We start from the raw sequence: 20,422 nt of genomic DNA on the forward strand, positions 1-20,422 counted from the left end.
CCATTACAATAAACCCTAAAAGGGTAAGGGAAGAACACTGCCTTGAAAGTTCTCATTACCTGATACTGAGGAGCTTTGTTGGAGTCTTTGGAGCAGGAATGCTGAATTTCAGCTCTCCAGCTTTCATACTAATATATGCTTCAATTCCAGACTCATGGAATATATTAGAATTCACCTCCACGCCACTTCTGGCAAACTCAGGCACATTTACTCCCAGGTGTGTTACAAACTCAACTGCTACTGAAGGTTTAGCAATGAGTTCTGCTTGCATCTATTCAAGAAAAAGAAAAAGAAAAAGAAAAAGAAAAAGAAAAAGAAAAAGAAAAAGAAAAAGAAAAAGAAAAAGAAAAAGAAAAAGAAAAAGAAAAAGAAAAAGAAAAAGAAAAAGAAAAAGAAAAAGAAAAAGAGGTGTTTTATTTAACCACACTTCTCATTGGTTTTATAAAACAAATGTGATATTCTTAATAATCTAAAAGTAGATTTTATATAATCTGATGTTGCTAAACAAAAAACTTGATTCCAAATTCACGCAAGCAGAGAGACCACATTAGTGGAAGCTGTAATGTAACAAATTCAGCAAGATAACACCATGGAATCTTTCCTACTTTAACATGAAAATACTCATGCTCCAGAAAGATTTTGTACATGGAGTTATTTGAATGTAATAAATCTGAAGACAAGAGTCAGTTTTCCATTGTAAAAAACAAAGGGCAATTTTCAAAAACAATGAGCAAAGTATTTGACAAAAAAGAAACAGATCCAAGATTTGAATTTCTCTAAATAGAAAATGCCTTGCCTTATTTTCAAGCTTTTGGTTTGGCAATTACAGAAAGAAGGAGCAGAATGCAAAAATCTGGAAAATATTACCAAAGGTAACTAAAAGGCAATCAATATTAAATTTAAAGAATAATTTATTTTTATTATTATTATTACTATTATTTTTAATTAAATCATTGTGTGGTAGAACATTAAAAGTTAGGTGAACTGAAACTATTGAGCAATCAATACAAAATATTGACTAAATTAGAGCAAAAATAGCTATTAAAATAGCTATTAAAAGCATAAAAAGATTTAACAGGACAATTAATATTGTGTCACATGTTCTTTAATTGTTACAATTTAAAAGTGTTTCCTTTCAGATTAAAAAATAAGTTTCATTTAATTCAATTTTCAATATCAAAACTTTCACTTTGAGTTGGCCTCATTAAAACTCTTGAATATTTGTTTTGAAAAGGAAATTCAGATGCTGTAACTTTTGTACTATTCTCATTTGAGAGAAGAAAGAGAGACATAAACATATTGAAAGGATTATTTTTGCAAGAGTGATTAAAATACTTTTAATACATAAATCTGTTTTAGTCTCATAATTTATTATATCTACTGCTTTTTAATTTAACATGTGTCACCCACAAGTTAGCTGGAGAGGTTTTTTTTTTTTCATTTCAAAAGTATTAAAAAAAATTCTTCTACTGTTACAGTTTTGCCCATAAATGAGATTGCAGATTATTAGGAGGAGACAAAATATAGATGGCTTACGCTTTTTTGATGAATCTTCATAGCAACTTTGGCCCCAGGTGTTGCTATTCCAGACAAGGCAAACTTCAGTTGCATACCTGCTCCAGTTGGGAGCTCAAACTCATTGTCCATGAACATGTAGTGAACAAATAAATCCCTGTCAACATCTTTTGAGATGGCTTGTGCAATCTGTGAATCAAACAAAGAAATGAATACTAATAAGTGTACGCTTTGTAATATATACAGTTTGCACTTTAAAAATGGATCATGGAATTACTGAAACTGCATAATCCAAAAACTTACTTTCATTTAGAGTGCAGAATCTACAGTTTTCTTGCTTCAAAGAATTGGCTAAAGATTGTTTATCAAAATCTTCACTTTAAATGAATACAGGATTTTATCACCTGCCCTGATACACACAAATTGTCTACCTTGCATATACAAAGACAAATTAGTTTAGATAATGTCATATTCTGGCTTCCCAAAGTCAATTGCAAAGGGATTTTTTTACTTCAGTGAAAGAAAGACTTTACCAAATATTCCTACACTGTAATTATTAAGTTAATTATTAAAAATTAGTGGTATAGCATAATGACATACAGTAAGACACTGGGCACTGTTTCAGTATCATACAATCAGTTCTAAACCTTCCCTTTTTTCCTTCCTATCACCACTTTCCAGGAGGACTCCACTTGGTTACTGAAGAATCTTCATGGGTTTCTCAGAGTCCTTCATACTAAACCTGGATATTTCACTCAAAATAATTTTATTTTCATGTTCCTAATCAAATATCCATTCTTTACATAATAGATAAACCCAACATAAATCTTAAAAAAATCTTGTAGAAAACCCCCTTGTTAATAATACACATTGGTGCATCCAAAACATACCATCTCAGGAATACTCTGTAGAATTTTAGCACTCTTTAATATCATGCTTCCCAGTAATTTGAAATCATTGAGTTTCATGTACCCAAGTTCTTCTCCCATGATTCTCAGATATGCTCTTCCTTCAGGAGCTTCCTTTTTGCCCAATTCTTTTATCAGTTTTTCAAGGTTAAGCATTATTCCTTTCATGATGTCCTGAAAATTTAGTCAGAGCAGTAAAACAGATTCATGAGAAATCTGTTAGATCATACATTGAGAACAGTTGCATCTAGAACAGTTACTTCTAGAACAGTTGCTTAGTGAATGCTAGGTAATCTGCACATGCACTTTTTACAGATTTGTCTCCAGACACTGTTCCCACATAGAATAAGGAAAAACGTTGTTAAATGTAATTAAATGTAATTAAATGACATCCTGGTTGGAGCCTGTTATAGACCACCCAACCAGGAGGAGGATGTTGATGAGTCATTCTATAGGCAGCTTAAGGCTGTCTCAAGATCGCCTGACCTTGTTCTTATGGGTGACTTCAACTTGCCTGATATCTGCTGGGATCTTAACATAGCAGAGAAGTAGCAATCTAGGAGGTTTTTAGAATGCATGGAGGACAGCTTCTTATCCCAGGTGCTGCGAGAGCCTACCAGGGGCAAGGCTATGCTTGACCTCCTCTTCACCAATAGGGAAGGGTTGGTGGGTGATGTGGTGGTCGGAGGGTGCTTAGGGGCCAGTGACCACGAGATAATTGAATTCTCATTATTTGGTCAAGCTAAGAAGGGTAGCAAGAAGACCTCCACTCTGGATTTCCGGAGGGCGGACTACAGGCTACTCAAGGAACTAATTCAGAGGGTTCCTTGGGATAAAGCCCTTAAAAACAAAGGGGTCCAGGAGAGCTGGGCCTACTTCAAGGAAGAACTGTTGAAGGCTCAGGGACAGGCTGTGCCAATGTGCCGGAAGATGAGCCACCGGGGCAGACGGCCAGCCTGGATGGTTAAAGAACTTTTAATGGAACTAAGGGAAAAAAAGAGGGTGTATCACCTTTGGAAGAGAGGGGAGGCAACCCATGAAAAATTTAAGGATGTTGCTAGGTCTTGCAGGAAGAAAATTAGGGAGGCAAAAGCGCATTTGGAGCTTAGTCTGGCCTCTGCTGTGAAGGACAACAAAAAGTCCTTCTATAAATACATTAATAGGAAGAGGAAGGGCAGAGACAACCTCCACTCCTTGGTGGACACAGAGGGGAACGTTGTGATAAGGGATGAGGAAAAGGCAGAGATACTTAACACCTTCTTTGCCTCAATTTTTACTAGCAGGACAGAATGTCTTCCAGACAGCTGGCCTGCAGAGCTGGCAGAAGGAGCCAGGTAGCAGCATAGTTTTCCACTGTTCCAAAATGGGTAGTTGGTGATCTGCTCAGCTGCCTGGATCCCCACAAGTTCATGGGACCAGATGGGATCCATCCTAGGGTGCTGAGGGAGCTGTCAGAGGAGCTGGCCAAGCCGCTCTCCATCATTTTTCAGCAGTCCTGGCTCACTGGAGATGTCCCAGAGGACTGGAAGCTGGTCAACGTGGTGCCCATCCATAAGAAGGGCCGGTTGGATGAGCCAGGGAATTACAGGCCTGTCAGCCTGACCTCAGTGCCAGGCAAGATCATGGAACAGGTCATCCTGAGTGCAATAACACAGCACTTAGAGGATGGCCAAGGGATCAGGCCCAGCCAGCATAGATTTAGGAAGGGCAGGTCCTGCCTGACCAACCTGATCTCCTTCTATGATCAGGTGACCCGCCTGGTGGATGTGGGGAGGCCTGTGGATGTAGTCTACCTGGACCTCAGCAAGGCCTTTGACACCGTCCCCCATAGCAAACTCCTGGCCAAGCTGTCAGCCCATGGCTTGGACAGCAGCACTCTGAGCTGGGTTAGGAACTGGCTGGATGGCCGAACCCAGAGAGTGGTGGTGAATGGTGTCACATCCAGCTGGCAGCCAGTCAGTAGAGGAGTCCCCCAGGGATCAGTGCTGGGCCCCATGCTCTTTAACATCTTTATTGATGATCTGGATGAGGGCATTGAGTCTATCATCAGTAAATTTGCTGATGACACCAAGCTGGGGGCAGGAGTTGATCTGCTAGAGGGTAGAGAGGCTTTGCAGAGAGACCTCAAAAGGCTGGACAGATGGGCAGAGTCCAACGGCATGAGATTTAACGCATCCAAGTGCCGGGTTCTGCACATTGGCCACAACAACCCCATGCAGTGCTACAGGCTGGGGTCAGAGTGGCTGGAGAGCAGCCAGGCAGAGAGGGACCTGGGGGTGCTGGTTGATGGTAGGCTGAACATGAGCCTGCAGTGTGCCCAGGCAGCCAAGAGGGCCAATGGCATCCTGGCCTGCATTAAGAACAGTGTGGCCAGCAGGAGCAGGGAGGTCATTCTGCCCCTGTACACTGCACTGGTTAGGCCACACCTCGAGTACTGTGTCCAGTTCTGGGCCCCTCAGTTTAGGAAGGATGTTGACTTGCTGGAACGAGTCCAGAGAAGGGCAACGAAGTTAGTGAGGGGCTTGGAACACAAGCCCTATGAGGAGAGACTGAGGGAGCTGGGGCTGCTTAGCCTGGAGAGGAGGAGACTCAGAGGTGACCTTATTGCTCTCTACAACTACCTGAAGGGGGGTTGTAAACAGGCAGAGGTTGGTCTCTTCTCCCAGGCAGCCAGCACCAGAACAAGAGGACACAGTCTCAGGCTGCGCCAGGGGAAGTTCAGGCTGGAGGTCAGGAGGAAGTTTTACACGGAGAGAGTGATTGCCCATTGGAATGGGCTGCCTGGGGAGGTGGTGGAGTCGCCGTCACTGGAGGTGTTCAGGAGGAGACTTGACAGGGTGCTTGGTTACATGGGTTAGTTGATTGGGTGGTGTTGGGTGATAGGTTGGACGTGATGATCTTGAAGGTCTCTTCCAACCTGGTCTATTCTATTCTATTCTATTCTATTCTATTCTATTCTATTCTATTCTATTCTATTCTATTCTAATTATTTCTAGTTTAGCTTACCAGAAGAGGAGAAGGCTCATAAACAACGAAAGGAGGAGTACTGTAATTATTGTGTAAAGATAGGAATGCTGTGTTGTGCATAGAATGTTTTCAAGCTGTACCTGATCCTGCTTGCCATCCAGGGAATAGCCAAAGTAGTCAAACAACACCTTGGAAATTGGCTCCGGCACTTTTCCATGAACCCAGTACAGGGCCTTGCTTGCAGCATCTGGGAAAAATCCCTTCTCTCCAAACAGAGCTTCCAGTGTTGGTTCAAACCCCTTTCCATCTAGGCCAAGCTAAAATGAACAGGACAATGCAATAACTGAGACATTTTCCCCACTTCTTTGGGGAACAGACTTTTTGGGGAACAAACAACATGTATCCTACAAGTCTATTATTCTTAAGGTAAGATACAAAACACTAGGTTTTACAAGTAATTTTATCTTTGTGGTGAGGTCAAAAAAACCCTACATACAGGCTATTTCTTTGTGAGTACCTCACTGTGCCAGTAATGATTCATTTGCATGAAGTCAATTTGTTACAGATGGGTTCATTTTATCCTGGCTGAGGCCTTTAATAACTCCAACAGGGTTGTCCATCCAGTCAGTGGCAAGTGACATCACATAACAAAGGGCTTGCTCTAAAGCCCATTGAGATCAAACGAAAGTCCCCTTGTAAATAAGCACAATGATCTTAAGACTTCTCCCAAAGCTCGTAAAAACAATATATTATTCAGAGAAAGTTGTTATAAGAAAACAGAAATGAGAAAGAAAACAAATGAATACAAGCAAAAGGTTTTGATAATCATTGTACCTCAAAGATGTCACTTGGGCCAAATCCATACACATCCAGGGTGGTTTTTAGCATAGTCTCTTTAGGAACATAGCTGCTTGGATCAAATACCACATTGCCCTCTACTTTGGCAGAGATGGGATCAAGTCCAGGTACAGAAACTCTTTTGGAAATCTGATAATTTTGTGAGAATTTTCTGAAATCTTTGGCTGTGGGAACTTGGTTTCCTTTCAGAGCTTCTTCAACTCGGCTTTTTAGACTAGGAAAGGGGATTGAAATTCATATATGATTAGTATGAATTCCAGAAACTCATTTCATCTAAGGTAAGGGATTTCTTGTGTTGCTTGCAAACATTCATACAACGTAGGTGATTATAAATGGCTAGCTCTCTGCACATCTTAATGGTAAAAATAACTCTTAAGGGAAACACTGTAAGCTGTCACTACTCTGACGAAGCCAAACAAAGAAAACAAAAAAGCAAACAAATGGCAAGAAAAAATTGTTCTGATGAATAACTACCCCTGCAATCATGGTCACAACTTTGTTCTTCCTATGAGGCCAGTATGTAACTAAAGTTTACTTACTCTTCAATGCCTACTTCTTCAGAGTTAAGAATGTTGGAGATGTGTGAGGCAATAAAGCTTTTCACTTGCTCATTCTGCTCCTTTGTGAGGACTCTCAAAAGCTTTGCAAGCTCACTTGGGGAAGGATTTTTCATCAGTATGAGATATGCTGCTAGACGCTTGTCTGTAGGTGCATCCCCTTCTTGGAAGACTTTCAAAAATGTTGAATGGTCCTAAATAGAGAATAGAATAGAATAGAATAGAATAGAATAGAATAGAATAGAATAGAATAGAATAGAATAGAATAGAATAGAATAGACCAGACCAGACCAGACCAGACCAGGTTGGAAAAGACCTTTGAGATCATTGAGTCCAACCTATCATCCAACACTATCTAATCAACTAAACCATGGCACCAAGCACCCCATCCAAACTGTTCCTAAACACCTCCAGTGATGGTGACTCCACCACCTCCCTGGGCAGCCCATTCCAATGGCCAATCACTCTTTCCGTGAAGAACTTCCTCCAAACATCCAGCCTAAAACTCTCCTGGTACAGCTGATTTTCAGGATGCAATTTTTTTCAGGACTGCATAACTGCTTCTAGAACTTATTTCTATAACTGATCTAAAACATTTTATTGAAGCTATTTTGATAAAATTTATTTTTGTAGAAAAAGGCGTAGAAATTATGGCTTTATTGAAACTGATTTACTTCTATATTTGGCAGGTTACTTCCTTGTTTGGAATACTGATTTTTGATTGTTGGGTGTTCTGGTCTACAGAGAAACCCTCAGATCTTGGGGAAAAAAAGATAATTCAACTTAATTTTTGCTGTAGAAAAAGTAAAACTATAGTTTGAAAAATAATTCTTAAAAATAAATGTTTTAAATTCAATTGAATCTGAGGATGTGAGCTCCATGTGTTTCAGGATCCGGACTTTTTAAGCCTTGTCAGGAAATAAAAGAGCATGTCTCTTAGAGCAGAAACTTGTTGACATTGAAACTATTTTACTATACTAAGTTGAAGTGCTCTATAAAATGACATTCATTCTGAGGGAGGTGCTTTAATATCATTGTAATATAAACACAAACCTAACCAGTCATATTAATAACAATGATAACAAAAGGCCACTATAAAATAGGGACCTGTTTTTTTCTGAATTAAATCCATTTAAATCTGGAATAATTTGAAAAAATCACCCTTTAATTAGTAAAATTCCTTTTTAAGACATTCTAACAGGAAGAGATCCGAATATTCCATTTAAACTGAGACTACCTATAGAAAACAACTGCATCTCAAAGGAGCAACACCCACTAAATCAGAAATCTTCAGACCTCCTCAGATATGTGTATGGAAATTAAACTAAGAAAAGGGGTTCTAAAAATGCCGGAGACAGCTACAAGGGAGGTAGTAAAAATGTGAGATAATGAGGAATGATTTTACATATTCAATGATTTCTATGAAGAGTGAAGGTGAACTGAAGAGGTTTGCTTCTTGTGCCCCAATTTACCTCTTCAGTAACAGTCATTTTCCTGAATGCCTGGATAGCTGCCTTCTGAACTGAAAGCGATGCAGCTTCATTTCTGATACATGTCTTGAGAAAAGATTTCAGCTCGGGTTTAGCTTTCTCCATTACTGCACCCATGTTTCCAATAGCCTGTCAGCAATAAAAACAAAGAAAGATGATAAACATTTTTCTTTCTACCGAGAGAAGTAGACTAATACATGCATTGCCATTTAAACTAACAGTCTGCATAAGGAAAAAAGGAAATAAAGATACCCCAAGTGTGAGGTATGTGAGTTCATCTTCCCCAGAGCAATCAGCACCAAGCAGTGATATCATGAAGTCTGCAACATCTGTTATTTCCTCTGTCACAATCCTCTTCTCATTGTAGAACCTAAAGAAAGAAATATATTAGAAACAAAAGGAGAAAATAAATGTCTTTTTAATTTTTATTCCCTAAGAACAAATTAATGAAAATTTATAAAAATCTTCAAAAAAGTGACTACTTTTAGGATTTACTCTGAGCATTGTAATGTTATCTTGAGGTTATTTTGTACAGTTGCACACTATCATTACTTACTTAGTAACAGAATGACTCAAGCCATAAAAAGAAGCTCTGCTTGGCTGATACTGGGCCATGTTAAGAATTTCCTTTATTCTTTTTGGTGTTGGAGAAGGCAGCAGTCCCAGGGTATAAGTGATCAGGTCTACCACAAGTGGATTCACATTTCTAGTTCTTAGAATTTGAAGGACTGCACCATAGCACTCTGGAGTCCCACACTGAATAAGGCCCTGAACTGTGATGGAACTGAAAGGAAAAGGGATGAATTTAATTATTTCCCTGTTTGGAATTATTGCTGCATGTTGTATGTTTGAAATAAACATTTGACAGGTTTTATCAAGGTGTTTTAATATAAATGGCATATCCTTATGCATGACTAGAAGAAAATTGCTTGTCAAAAAGAAGCGTCTTAGTTTTACAAGTTATACTGATAATATGGTTAGTTATGAACAGCAAGAAAGTACTAACCATACTGTCACTACACAGATATATCTTTTCTCTACAACAGACTTCCTCACAATTGTAAGTATTATAATACAACATATTGAACCAGACTGAGGCTCTCGTCCCTCTACAGAATAAGGATACAAAGTATGTGTAATTTGAGTCGTGTCCAACCAGGACAGAAAAGTCAGGGAGGTGAGTGGACAGCAGGCTCAGACTAAAGAATTGTATCCTTCCATGCCTCCAAATTTTTCACCATCAAAACTGTGTTCTTTGCTATAAGTCAGACTTAGGAGTCTGAAATTACAGTCATTGCCCTTGAGCAAAACTGCATGAAAGATTTTTTGCTATCCTAATATACACAGGACTGCATCTGGCATATGCTCCTGGGAGGGAGAAAAGCCCTGTATTGGGCTGTATTATAACCTAATTTATAGTTCATCTTCTCCAGTAAGTTCAGAAGATTTGATGAAGGAATGATCAATACAATATTAGTTGTTCATAGAAGGCTAGAACTTTTAAATTAGATATTGGAATAGGTTGCTCAGGGAGGTGGTTGAGTCACCAGCCCTGGATGTGTCTAAAGGGGTAAACTTTGTATAGTAGGGTTAATAGTTGGACTCAATGATACTGGAGGTCTTTTCCAACCTGAATGATTCTGTGATTCTGTGAAATTCTTGTACTGCTCTCGTATATTTAATGTTCTGGTTCCAATTAACAACTGAGCATTTCTGATGGAAGAAATGTGAAATCCACAGGTCTCTGCTCTCTTCCTTACTTATCTCTCTAGATAATTCTGATGACACTTATCTTCTTGAAAAGCACCCTTTTTATCTAATTAACCTCTGACTTAAAGCTACATGCAGTAAATCAACTTTGGAATGGATTTTCTATGGCATTGGCATGTGGTACATTTGCACAATGAACTGTTATAACATACCTTGAAGTTTCCATCATCTTTGGTACAAGAGGGCTAAGGGTGCTGTTATGTAAACTTCTAAGTCCAGAAACAAATCTGTAAAAGAGTCTTGCTCTCTGCTGGTTGTCGTTGGAGGCTGTAAGTTTCTGCAGTTCCTGTAGGATTTTCAGAACAGCATCCCCCTGCTTGGGGAATTTGGTATCTGCACATTCCAGTGCAAGTCCCTTTTCTTCCAGAGAATCTATCAATTAAAAAAAAAAATGCATTCTTTATGCATTTATCAAGGAGCTAAGCTAATTTTTATATTCTGTCATACGTTCAGTGTTAACTCTGCAGATTTCATATAACTGTTGAACTTTAAACAATGTAACAGTTTCTAAAAATAATGGAGTGGAATTTAAATTGAATTCTCCCAAAAAGCAGAATAATATCTATTTGCATAAACTCTTCTAAAATTTTGTGAAAATGATTCCTGAACTAACACTTTTTGTACTAGCATAGTTTGTGCTTTCAACTTTTAATAAATATATCTTAGGAGAAATATGCTATGACTAGGAATAATAATTGCATGTCTCATAGTTTCATAGTTTCATAGTTTCATTCAGGGTTGGAAGGGACCACAAGGATCATCTAGTTCCAACCCCCCTGCCATGGGCAGGGACACCCCACACTAGATCAGGCTGGACAGAGCCTCATCCAGCCTGCTCTTAAACACCCCCAGGGACGGGGCCTCGACCACCTCCCTGGACAACCCATTCCAGGGTTTCACCACTCTCATGGTGAAGAACCTCCTCCTCACATCCAGCCTGAATCTCCCCACCTCCAGCTTCATTCCATTCCCCCTAGTCCTATCACTACCTGAAAGAAAGTGTCAAGAAAGTGTGTTCCAGAACCAAATATATAATAATCATGGACTTGGTGGCTGAAGCTAAAAGTTGCATAATAAAATGTTCAGGCTTTCCCATTTTATGCTCCATCCTTTTTCCTGCCTAAATTGATCAAATTTCATTAAAAATTATGAATTGTCATAGTCTCCTCAACTGCATCCTTAACTAGTAAATTGATTTAAAAATACAAATTGTTCTTTAATTTGGCCTGTATTTATATTTTGTCCCTGCATTTGTATGATTGGGGTTTGCAGCTATACCTTCATCAAAACTTTTGCTATTGATTTTTGGGGTGTCTTCAAGCTTCAGTGTCTGGTTGACCTCCGTCATCACACCATAGCGATTTCTAGCAAAGAAAAAGTCAGTGCTTTAGTTGAGTCTTAGTAACTTTGAGGGGTCTTATCATGACTCATCCCTTCTTGAGAAAAAATTATGCACATTTAGAGATGAAGTCAGGGCTGAATGTGATACATTTAAAATTAATATTTATAATGGGTAATGATAAATAGTAAGAGACCTACTTGTATGAGGAAGGCAGAAACAGATGTTTTTCACTGCAGACAGCATCTCTGATGTGCCTTTTCTTTGCATCAATATTGTAATGACAGAATTGAGTGCTCCTTAGAAGGGTAGATAGTGGGAAGTTCTGTAAAATAATTTGCCAGACATTTTACTGAATAGTATAGAGATAAGCATAGTTTTAAAGGCTGACACATTTTACTGTAGTATTAACAACTACAGCATATAGGAAACTGATGCATAACTGGAGTCATTCTCACACAAAGAAAAAATTGTGCCAGTATCAATCTTTAGTCTTATGTCTCCTCACAGACAAAAATCCCACTGAAATTTTCCCTCAGGCCTCTCTGAGGTGTTTGGCCTAGTAGTTACTTCATGACTGATCCCCTTTAGCATGTAACAAAGGACTCCTTCATAGAAATAAGTCTGTAACTTTTACAGTGGTTCAAGTACCTTGCAACAGCTGATGCTCTTCCTAATTTCACTGTTATATACATTTTAAAATTTCTTGCAACATGCTGTAGAAGTGGCAGAAATTATTAACTATGTTTTTAGTGGGATATGAAATCCTAATTATTATTTTTGTTTTGAGGGAAAACATTCACAAGCACAGAGGCTATGACATCAGGAAGAAATCAACACCATTCATGCAAGCAAGCCTTTTCCTCCCACACACCATAGACACATCAGTGGTTTGGTGGACTACACACTTAACATGAAATTGGAATGTTGAAAAGTTAGATCCACAAAACTAAAATCTGCATATAATTGGATAGATTAGAGTTCAATCAATACTACCAAATCCATCTATAAAAAGCTGTCCTTTAAAAAACACCGAGAAGAACATGAAAGAAGGTAATTTCTTTCTCTGCATCTTTTTTTCTCTATTGAGTGTTATAGTCTGACCTATTTCAAGGGTAAGAAAATCTATTTAAACTTTCAGAAGGTAAAGAGAGAAAAATAGTTCTTCTAGTAGTTGTTTATCGTTTAAAGTGATATAGAGAAGAATGTTACATACTGTTTATTGGTATACTTACTAGTCCCTTTGCAATGGCAATAGGGCTGACATAATTTCTGATGGGACTGAAGTTGTCACAGGCTTTCAGGTCTCTGTTAATTGAAATATCTTCTGCAACATTTCTTTTTCTAGATTTGAATTCAACTTCACTGTCACACTTTCCATATACAGTATTCTGCAAAGAAGAAAGAAATCAGTGTCTGTTCATGCTATTAGACATTTTCTGACCTAGGCATCCTTTCTCATCTGAATGTTGAGGTCTTCTGAAAACTCTGCTAGGTGAGCTTTCTTCCATTTCTTAAAGAACAAAGTGAGTGCATTCAAAACACCTACCATTGAAAGTGTTTTTACATCTTCTACTGTTTCTGCTGGCACAAGCAGAGCTGAGATGATCCCTCTCTTGAGATTTAGTACATTCAGAGGTTCATCCTCATCTGGATACAGCTTGACATTTGTTGCATCCTGAATGCTGAATTTTAGCTCATGCCTGTCCCAAAAAAATCCCAACATTAGTATGAAATTACATTAAAGTCACCTAGTGAAAAACATGTTTTCAATAAACTGTTGGGCTATAGATAAAGCATAATGCTTATCTTGGACTATCATTATTCACTACTCAATGTTGTTGATATTAGAAAGCATTACCCTTAAAGCAGAAAAACTCTAACCAAGGACATTCTGATATCACCAGACTACGTCACCTAAAGACAAGCAAATACCAGGAGCAATGGCTGGAAACCAGAATTGCACAAATTCAAAAGAGGAGATAATTACATTTTTAGAATGAGGTAATTATTAACTACTGAAGTAGGCTACACAATGATGAGAAGGATTCTCTACTAGTTGCAGTGTTTAAATAAAACCCTGCTCATTTTCTGCAAAACATATTTTAACAGTCTCAAGTTGTTTTGAGATCTATTACTTGCAAAACAAGACAGAATGGGTACTGAGACACTGAAACTTGAAGCATGAGTAAAACATACTCACAAGCAACAGAGAGCAGTTGGGTGGAGGGAGGAGTAGCAATAAGTTATGAAAGCAGATAAGTAAGGAAAAAATAACTTTTATAGGTCATTAAAGATTGGGATAGGAAATCTGGACTTCGGTCTCAAATTCCTTTCTATTGCACAGTCTTTGTCCTGCATCAGCAAAGCAAAATTATCTTAAGATGGCTGCCATTGGAGAATTTGCTAACAAGAAAACATTCCACTTGCAATAATCATTTAGGGGACTACCAAACAGTTCCCTGATGTAGATGATATAAATGACAAAAAGATTTCAGGTGAAAATTCTGGATGGGGGGAAAAAAAAAAAAGCCTTTCAGCTAGCAACTGAAAACTGCAAAAGTTTAGCCCTAAACTATATCAGGGAGAATTTTTCTGTGAACCAGATTATAAATCTACCATGTAATGATGGAATGTGTTCTATGCTTGGGAAAACATAGTCAGGGTGCACTGTAACACTGCATCATGTTCTATAATAAGGGTACAAGTACTGATGATAATTGATATTGCTTACTCGGACATGGCATTTGCAAAGTCCTCAGAGACCTTTGACTTTTTCAGAATGGTCTTTCCTTCAGTATCAACACCAAATGTCTCCCTCAGGGAGCAATGCATTGTCCTCAGGATGAAGTGGCACAGCTGTGGAACCTCCAGTTCAACCTGAAAACAGAAATATGATGTATTCATCCTTTTTTTTTTGTTATCACATATTATCCAGGATTATCTAGGTATAGTTTTGAAAGTGTTGGAATCACCCTACTAGCAGGTGTTGGGAAAGATTCCAAAATACTCCAAGTAGCTTAAGGTAACTTGAGGGAGAATATATGAATGTAGGTATTTGCTTGATTAATAGTACAGAGCATACTATATACACAGTAAACAATCACCTTAGGTTCTGAAAATTTATAGTACTAGAAGAAATGTATGAAAACTTGATTTATGATATGGATCACTGTTTGAACTCTGTCAGAACAGTATGTGTCAAATAAAAAATAGTTTTCCCAGTTGATCCATTTCAGGCCCTGATCCTGGCTTGATTATCAACAGGCTATCACATGGTTTTCATCCCATAAATGAGCTGGTGTAGTTTAACTTCCAGAGTTATTTGATGGACATTGGCAGACTCAAACTGAACTACCCAGTTTCCCCCCTCCCTCATGTAAAAGTACAGCCAGATCAGGGTTTTAAGTGCACTGGCACAGTGGTGTGAAGGACTTCTGCAATCCTCAGTGCCTTCTATCTAGGACAGGGAGGGCTTAGTCTTCAATGCCTTGCAAAAGAATGGTTTTAGTTTGGAAAAAAGATTGAAGGATGGTCCCCAGCTGCCAGCTCCCATGTTATTCACTTTACAGCTCCAATCAGTTGTATTTACTCCTCTTTCCCTACCTTGCAACTGATCTTTGAACCACTTTGGGAATCTGCTGTTCCCGTGATGCCGTTTGATGTTTCTGCTTCGTATGAGTAAACATATTTTCTGAGGGGTTTAAATCTGGTTGCATCTTCTGCAATTGCAAAACAAGAATGCTTTTATGACTTGGGTAAGATATGCATATGTAGATGCTTACAATACATGCTTTGTGTTGTGTAACCAAAATGAATGCCACATATAAAGGAAGCATAAGGACTCTCTCACTATTTCCTTTTATAGAATAGCTTTCAGAAGAAGTAATGCCTTCATGTTAGCTGGATGCTTTCTGAAGTGTAAGACAAAATGTGTGGGGGAAGCACAAGTTTTGAGGTCCACTGCTCTGACAATATGATGCCATCTGGCCTTCAAATCATAGAATCATATAATTCTTTAGGTTGGAAAAGACCTTTAAGATCCTCAAGTCATGCCCCATTAAAGGTAATGACAAAAAATGAGAGAAAATTTCAGATGTGGAACTGTTTTTAGAATGACCCTATTGCTGCTAAATTAAACCAATCATATGGTAGTTTTCAAGCTGGTAATGAAATTAGTCATTTCAGCTCAGTTTTCCCCACCATAATTCACATCTAAGCAATTGCTTGATCTAAGTCACATAACTGGGACTAAAAGGCAATAAACACAGAGACAGAACACCAAAACTAGCATTCCTCAACACCATTTCAGATGAATCTACAGAGTATCTCTCTGCCCCAGAGTCTCCCAAAACATGATCTTTAATTCACTTATTAAATGAGCAATTTTTACTAGATTTGTTTTAATGAAGAGAAACTTTAGTTACAAGAAGAAAATCCAGAGCAAGCTAAAAGCACTAAGTTATGAGCAAGAATAAAGCAGGAGGAAGCATTTACAGAGGTGTTTCTCTTTTTATCAAAGGAAGCCCCAAAACATAAGGGGCTTTCTCAAAGTGGTGATTTTCACCTGTGTTTAATCTAGCCCTGTTGCTTTCAGAGGAAACAAATTTGTAATTTTAAACCCTAAAAGCAGGAATTAATATGGTAATAGAGAAAGAAAAATAAATTTGTCTCAGTGTCAAACATTGGGATACAAGCTCTTCTTTTGGTGTCTGGAATGCATAACACTGTACTGAATTACAATCCACTCCCACTATAACTACAAGCATAATTTTAAACTAAATAATGATGATCAGGCATTTTAAGTGACTATGTTAGAGCAGTTTAGTTCTGTCTGAACCAGAAGTTACTGTTCCCTCTGTGTAGACTGAGCAACTCACTGTTCTGATGCTGAATGAAAAGCAAATTCTAAATTACTTCTCTGTGGCTATTTGTGACTGTCTGAATGTTTTTACAGGAAAAAATAAGGTAAAGTAATCTTGGTGTGATCCCACATGCCCACCATCAAATCTATATGATTTTGCCTGCCTACACTTGCCATGAAGGTATCTTATTCTTCCTCTTATGAAATATTTGTCATGTCAGAGGCTAATGGAAATATTATCTCTTCCTGTATGTCACAAAATTGCATATTTAGAGAGGAGAACAGAATAGTACTATAAAACTCAAATTTCTCACTTTTATCACTTGGCTCATTTTTATTGCTTTTATGAGCTTTACATACTTTAATAGTGTTTAACTGAGATTACTGTCACATAATTGCTAAATAGAGTGAATAAAATTAATACTACCTATTGTACAGTAATCAGCATCTTATAAATATTTGAAAACTGAATTAAATGATCTAATTAATCTTAATTAAAATTTACTTCTAAAAAAATAATCAAGACTACCCCCATGACTATTGGCTATAACATTGCTTAACTGTACATTCTCATAAGTTTTCACAAAGCCAGTATCTACTGTGCTAAAGAGAAAAGGCTAATTATTGCTTAATTTCCTGATTTTAAGCAGAAATAAATGGAAAAGGAATGGTATGATTAGAAATGCAAATACCAAAAAATTATTGTATCAAAAATATTCAAGAAACTGGCATCGAATCCCAGAAGTTGTTTCAGACAGCTGAAATAAACCAAATTGCCTGGAGATGGTGCTAAAGCAAGAAAAATGGGATTAAAAAACCCTGAAGACAAACAAGAAAACAACTGGCTTGGTACTTTGACCCAATTGTGGAACATTATGTATCTAACCAAGAAGTCAGGGCCAGTCAGAGTTCATTATAAAGATAGGGCATGAAGTCAGCACTTCCTGAGTCTTGACTTGTTTATAGAAATTGCTGTCCTTGCTGAAGGAGTTGATGATTTATTCTTCAGGTATTTAGTTAGATATTCAAGTGCAATTCTGTGGGTTTAGCAGCCACTGTGATAAGTGAGATTCAGCCCATGATAAAGTGTGATGTGAATAACCTCACTGCTAAAGCCTTACATCTGATAAATGGAGATTTCTAGATTAAGGAGTTTGCATATGGCACCTGTTGATTAAGAAAACAACAAAATGATTGAAAGTAGTTTTTTAATGGGAGCTTTTTAGAAGTTTAGAAACCCAATCTGAGCTTCTTCAGTCTCAAGAGACTTCTGAAACTATTTGAGCCAAACTTTATGGATAATTAAATACCTAAAATAAATGTAATGAAAGACTTCAGAATATTGCCATCACTTTTGCTTCAGTTTTTTTCTGAGGATTTACAGGAAAGATCAAGCTTTGAAAGATACATTCAGCTAATGCAGGAAAAACAAGGTAACAAAGCAGAGGCAAGAAATTACTTGAACATTCTGGATTTCCATTTTCAGGCACTTCTTCCTCTGTAAAGAATAAAAACAAGAATTATAAGCTGGAAAAGCACTTTAAAGCTATAAAACAAGGGTAATGGAAATTTACATGGAAATACTACATTTATTGTACAATTTTAAAATCTAAACAAACTTTTGATGTAGTTTGGCACACTGATGCAAATAACAAAGCTACTATTAACATTGACAGTACAGAGTCAAATATAAGGGAATTACAGTAGATGCCTTGTTATTGTGAACTAAGACTTCAGAATAGGATCTTTAATTGATGGAATGAAATTATTTTGATTTAAATTGAGAAGGATCAGCTTTTAGGTCAAAAGTATTTTTAAAAAAACATGTTATATGAAGTGGAAAGTTTATAAATGATGGGCACAAAATGTAGAGGTAGACACATTAAATGTACCATATAACATGGTTTATTTTAAAATTTTAAAGTATTTGAGCACACAAAAATACTGCATAATGGATGAATGGCTATGTTTTCCTTTTTGTACATTTAAAAAATTACAGCTATGATGATTTATACTACAATTCTCTGCTACTGATTTTTTTTTTGAATACTGAGAGCTCATTCTCTGGAGGAAAAGGACACATTTTGGAAGCCTATTCAATTTAAGAATACTTTGCACCTATCTGTCTTAAGTATGTCCCATATAACTCAATTTAAAATCAAATTAAATAAAATCTAGTAAATTTGTTGCATTCATGTGATGCTATGGCATTTTTTGGGATATCACACATGAATTGCATCACTTTTCACAGTATTTTCTACACACTTGCCAGGTTCTCACTCTGGGAATTCTAATGTAAGCCACTCTATAGAAATGGAGTGTAACATTACTTCCAGTAACAGTAATGACAACACTGACACCATTGCTATTACAATAGTAATAATAATATTATTATTAACAACCATTAGAAACTAGTCCATCCTTTAAAATTATAAAACCTCAGTTAACAACAGAATAGTAGTTCAACAAAAATGTATGTATAATGAATTTAAAACCAGACCTGCATAACTGGCCCAGACTAACTTTCCTCCTTAAAGTTCCTTAAGTCTTAAATAACACTACTGTGTTGTATTAAAAAAAAAACTTCTTGGATATCTCATAGTCCACAGCACCATAGTGATCTAGGTTGTCTTTTCTAATCTTAGGAAAAAAAAGCTTCTACTGGCCTAATTCTTAAATTACTACTAGTAATGACTATGTTCCTTCAGCAAAAAATTGTATTTCAAATGCCAGTATTGCTTGCCAGATATATTTTGCTTTATTGCTCTCTGTCTTTGCATTTGCCATATCTCCAAGCCATATCTCCATGGGGGCTTAAAAGGAACATCATTATAGAAAAACTATTAGACCAACATGAATTACATTAATTCCTTAGAAGTGCAAATTACACTAAATCTATTCAAAAGACATCAGGTGACATTTGTGACTTTTTTGGCATTGTGATCCTCATAGGACTGCGCAGTCCTAGAAAGGGAGAAAATGGTATCTTTGCCATACTTATCCATTCTAAATCTATAAGCCATTGTTCTGTTATCGTTACATTATTACTGTTTTAACAGTTTCATAAATAAAGCAGCAAAAAGTATTAATGTAAAGGCAGTACTTACGTGTGAGAACACCACTGCTGAGCAACAGCAAGAACAGCAAGAGCTGTACAGGGCCCATCGTGAGCCCTGAACCCTCTTGCTGATCTTTCTTTTCCACTCCCCTCTTCACCTCTTCTCTACCACCTCAGAGGGAGAGTGAGCCTTCTGATTTGGACCTTCATTTATATAGTCTGTGGCAAGCAGCTGAGGCAACAGTTTAGAAAGCTCAGAGCAATTGCCAAAGGTCCAAAGGTGATAGTCCCAGATCCCCCCTGTGCCCTGCTTTAGTTACTGGGAGTCCCAGAAGGCAAAAGATTGAGCATATACTGGAGAAGAATCACTCTTCTAGTTCATTGTTTGTTTTAAGGAGTTTTAAAACAAAAATTCATCAGCTACAACCTCTGACAACACAAGGAATGCATTTCCCATATCTACAGATGAACAATCAAACTACATAAATTATAGCTGGAAGAAATGAACACTGCAGTAACACTTTCAGTACAGATATAGAGAGGCTTAAGAGTACTAGTACTTGAGAAAATTAGAGTATTGTGCAGTTTAAACATCTCCCTTTTACAGGGCAGATAATGAAAGTCTGAGATATCATATACCATTTGAAAAGAAATTTTATATTTACTTGCAACATTTTGGTAGATCAGGTCATGTCCATGTTGAAAGTAAGCTCTGTATAATTCTTCTCTTTCCTTATTCTTAGATTAAATTTATTTTGCTTGCTAATAATAGCAAAAATATGAAAATAAATTACAGAATTTATCTCAATGAATACAAGCAAACAAAAATGTTTTTACAAATATGCATATTGGTAAAATAAAACACAAAACAGGCTCATGTAATGAGAAATTATGGTAGTTTGAATTCTTTACTTACATCTATCAGAACTAAACAAAAATGTTTTTATTAATATATTAGTTTTTTTAAAAAACAGGTTTATGTAATAAGAAATTACAGCAGTTTGCATTATTTCTCTACTTATATAGATCTGAGCTAACTACAATAAATAAACCTCACTACTACAGCAGCAAAGAACATTTTGTTCAGTAAATTTAA

At 37.1% G+C, this 20,422-nt stretch overlaps 1 protein-coding gene across 2 annotated transcripts in view; it reads right to left on the reverse strand.

Moving 5' to 3' along the window:
* Window positions 1-19,498, reverse strand: part of APOB (apolipoprotein B) — a 42,874-nt gene extending 23,376 nt beyond the window's left edge. For both annotated transcript variants that reach the window (XM_068161329.1, XM_068161330.1), the window contains exons 1-18: window positions 19,376-19,498; window positions 17,728-17,766; window positions 15,011-15,126; window positions 14,139-14,284; window positions 12,954-13,107; window positions 12,640-12,795; window positions 11,605-11,729; window positions 11,344-11,429; window positions 10,218-10,437; window positions 8,852-9,079; window positions 8,548-8,665; window positions 8,278-8,424; window positions 6,788-6,999; window positions 6,225-6,462; window positions 5,531-5,707; window positions 2,406-2,597; window positions 1,537-1,704; window positions 60-271 (exon numbers count right to left, since the gene is read on the reverse strand). In XM_068161329.1, coding sequence (XP_068017430.1) covers window positions 60-271; window positions 1,537-1,704; window positions 2,406-2,597; window positions 5,531-5,707; window positions 6,225-6,462; window positions 6,788-6,999; window positions 8,278-8,424; window positions 8,548-8,665; window positions 8,852-9,079; window positions 10,218-10,437; window positions 11,344-11,429; window positions 11,605-11,729; window positions 12,640-12,795; window positions 12,954-13,107; window positions 14,139-14,284; window positions 15,011-15,126; window positions 17,728-17,766; window positions 19,376-19,433 — 2,792 coding nt within the window. In that variant the 5' untranslated portion in view covers window positions 19,434-19,498. The remainder of the gene's footprint in view (window positions 1-59; window positions 272-1,536; window positions 1,705-2,405; window positions 2,598-5,530; window positions 5,708-6,224; window positions 6,463-6,787; window positions 7,000-8,277; window positions 8,425-8,547; window positions 8,666-8,851; window positions 9,080-10,217; window positions 10,438-11,343; window positions 11,430-11,604; window positions 11,730-12,639; window positions 12,796-12,953; window positions 13,108-14,138; window positions 14,285-15,010; window positions 15,127-17,727; window positions 17,767-19,375) is intronic.
* Between the last annotated feature and the right edge of the window lie 924 nt (window positions 19,499-20,422).

This window comes from Melanerpes formicivorus, unplaced genomic scaffold, assembly GCF_026170545.1.
Source record: "Melanerpes formicivorus ecotype bairdi unplaced genomic scaffold, bMelFor1.0.p_v2 SCAF_57, whole genome shotgun sequence".
In the NCBI taxonomy this organism is placed as follows: domain Eukaryota; kingdom Metazoa; phylum Chordata; class Aves; order Piciformes; family Picidae; genus Melanerpes; species Melanerpes formicivorus.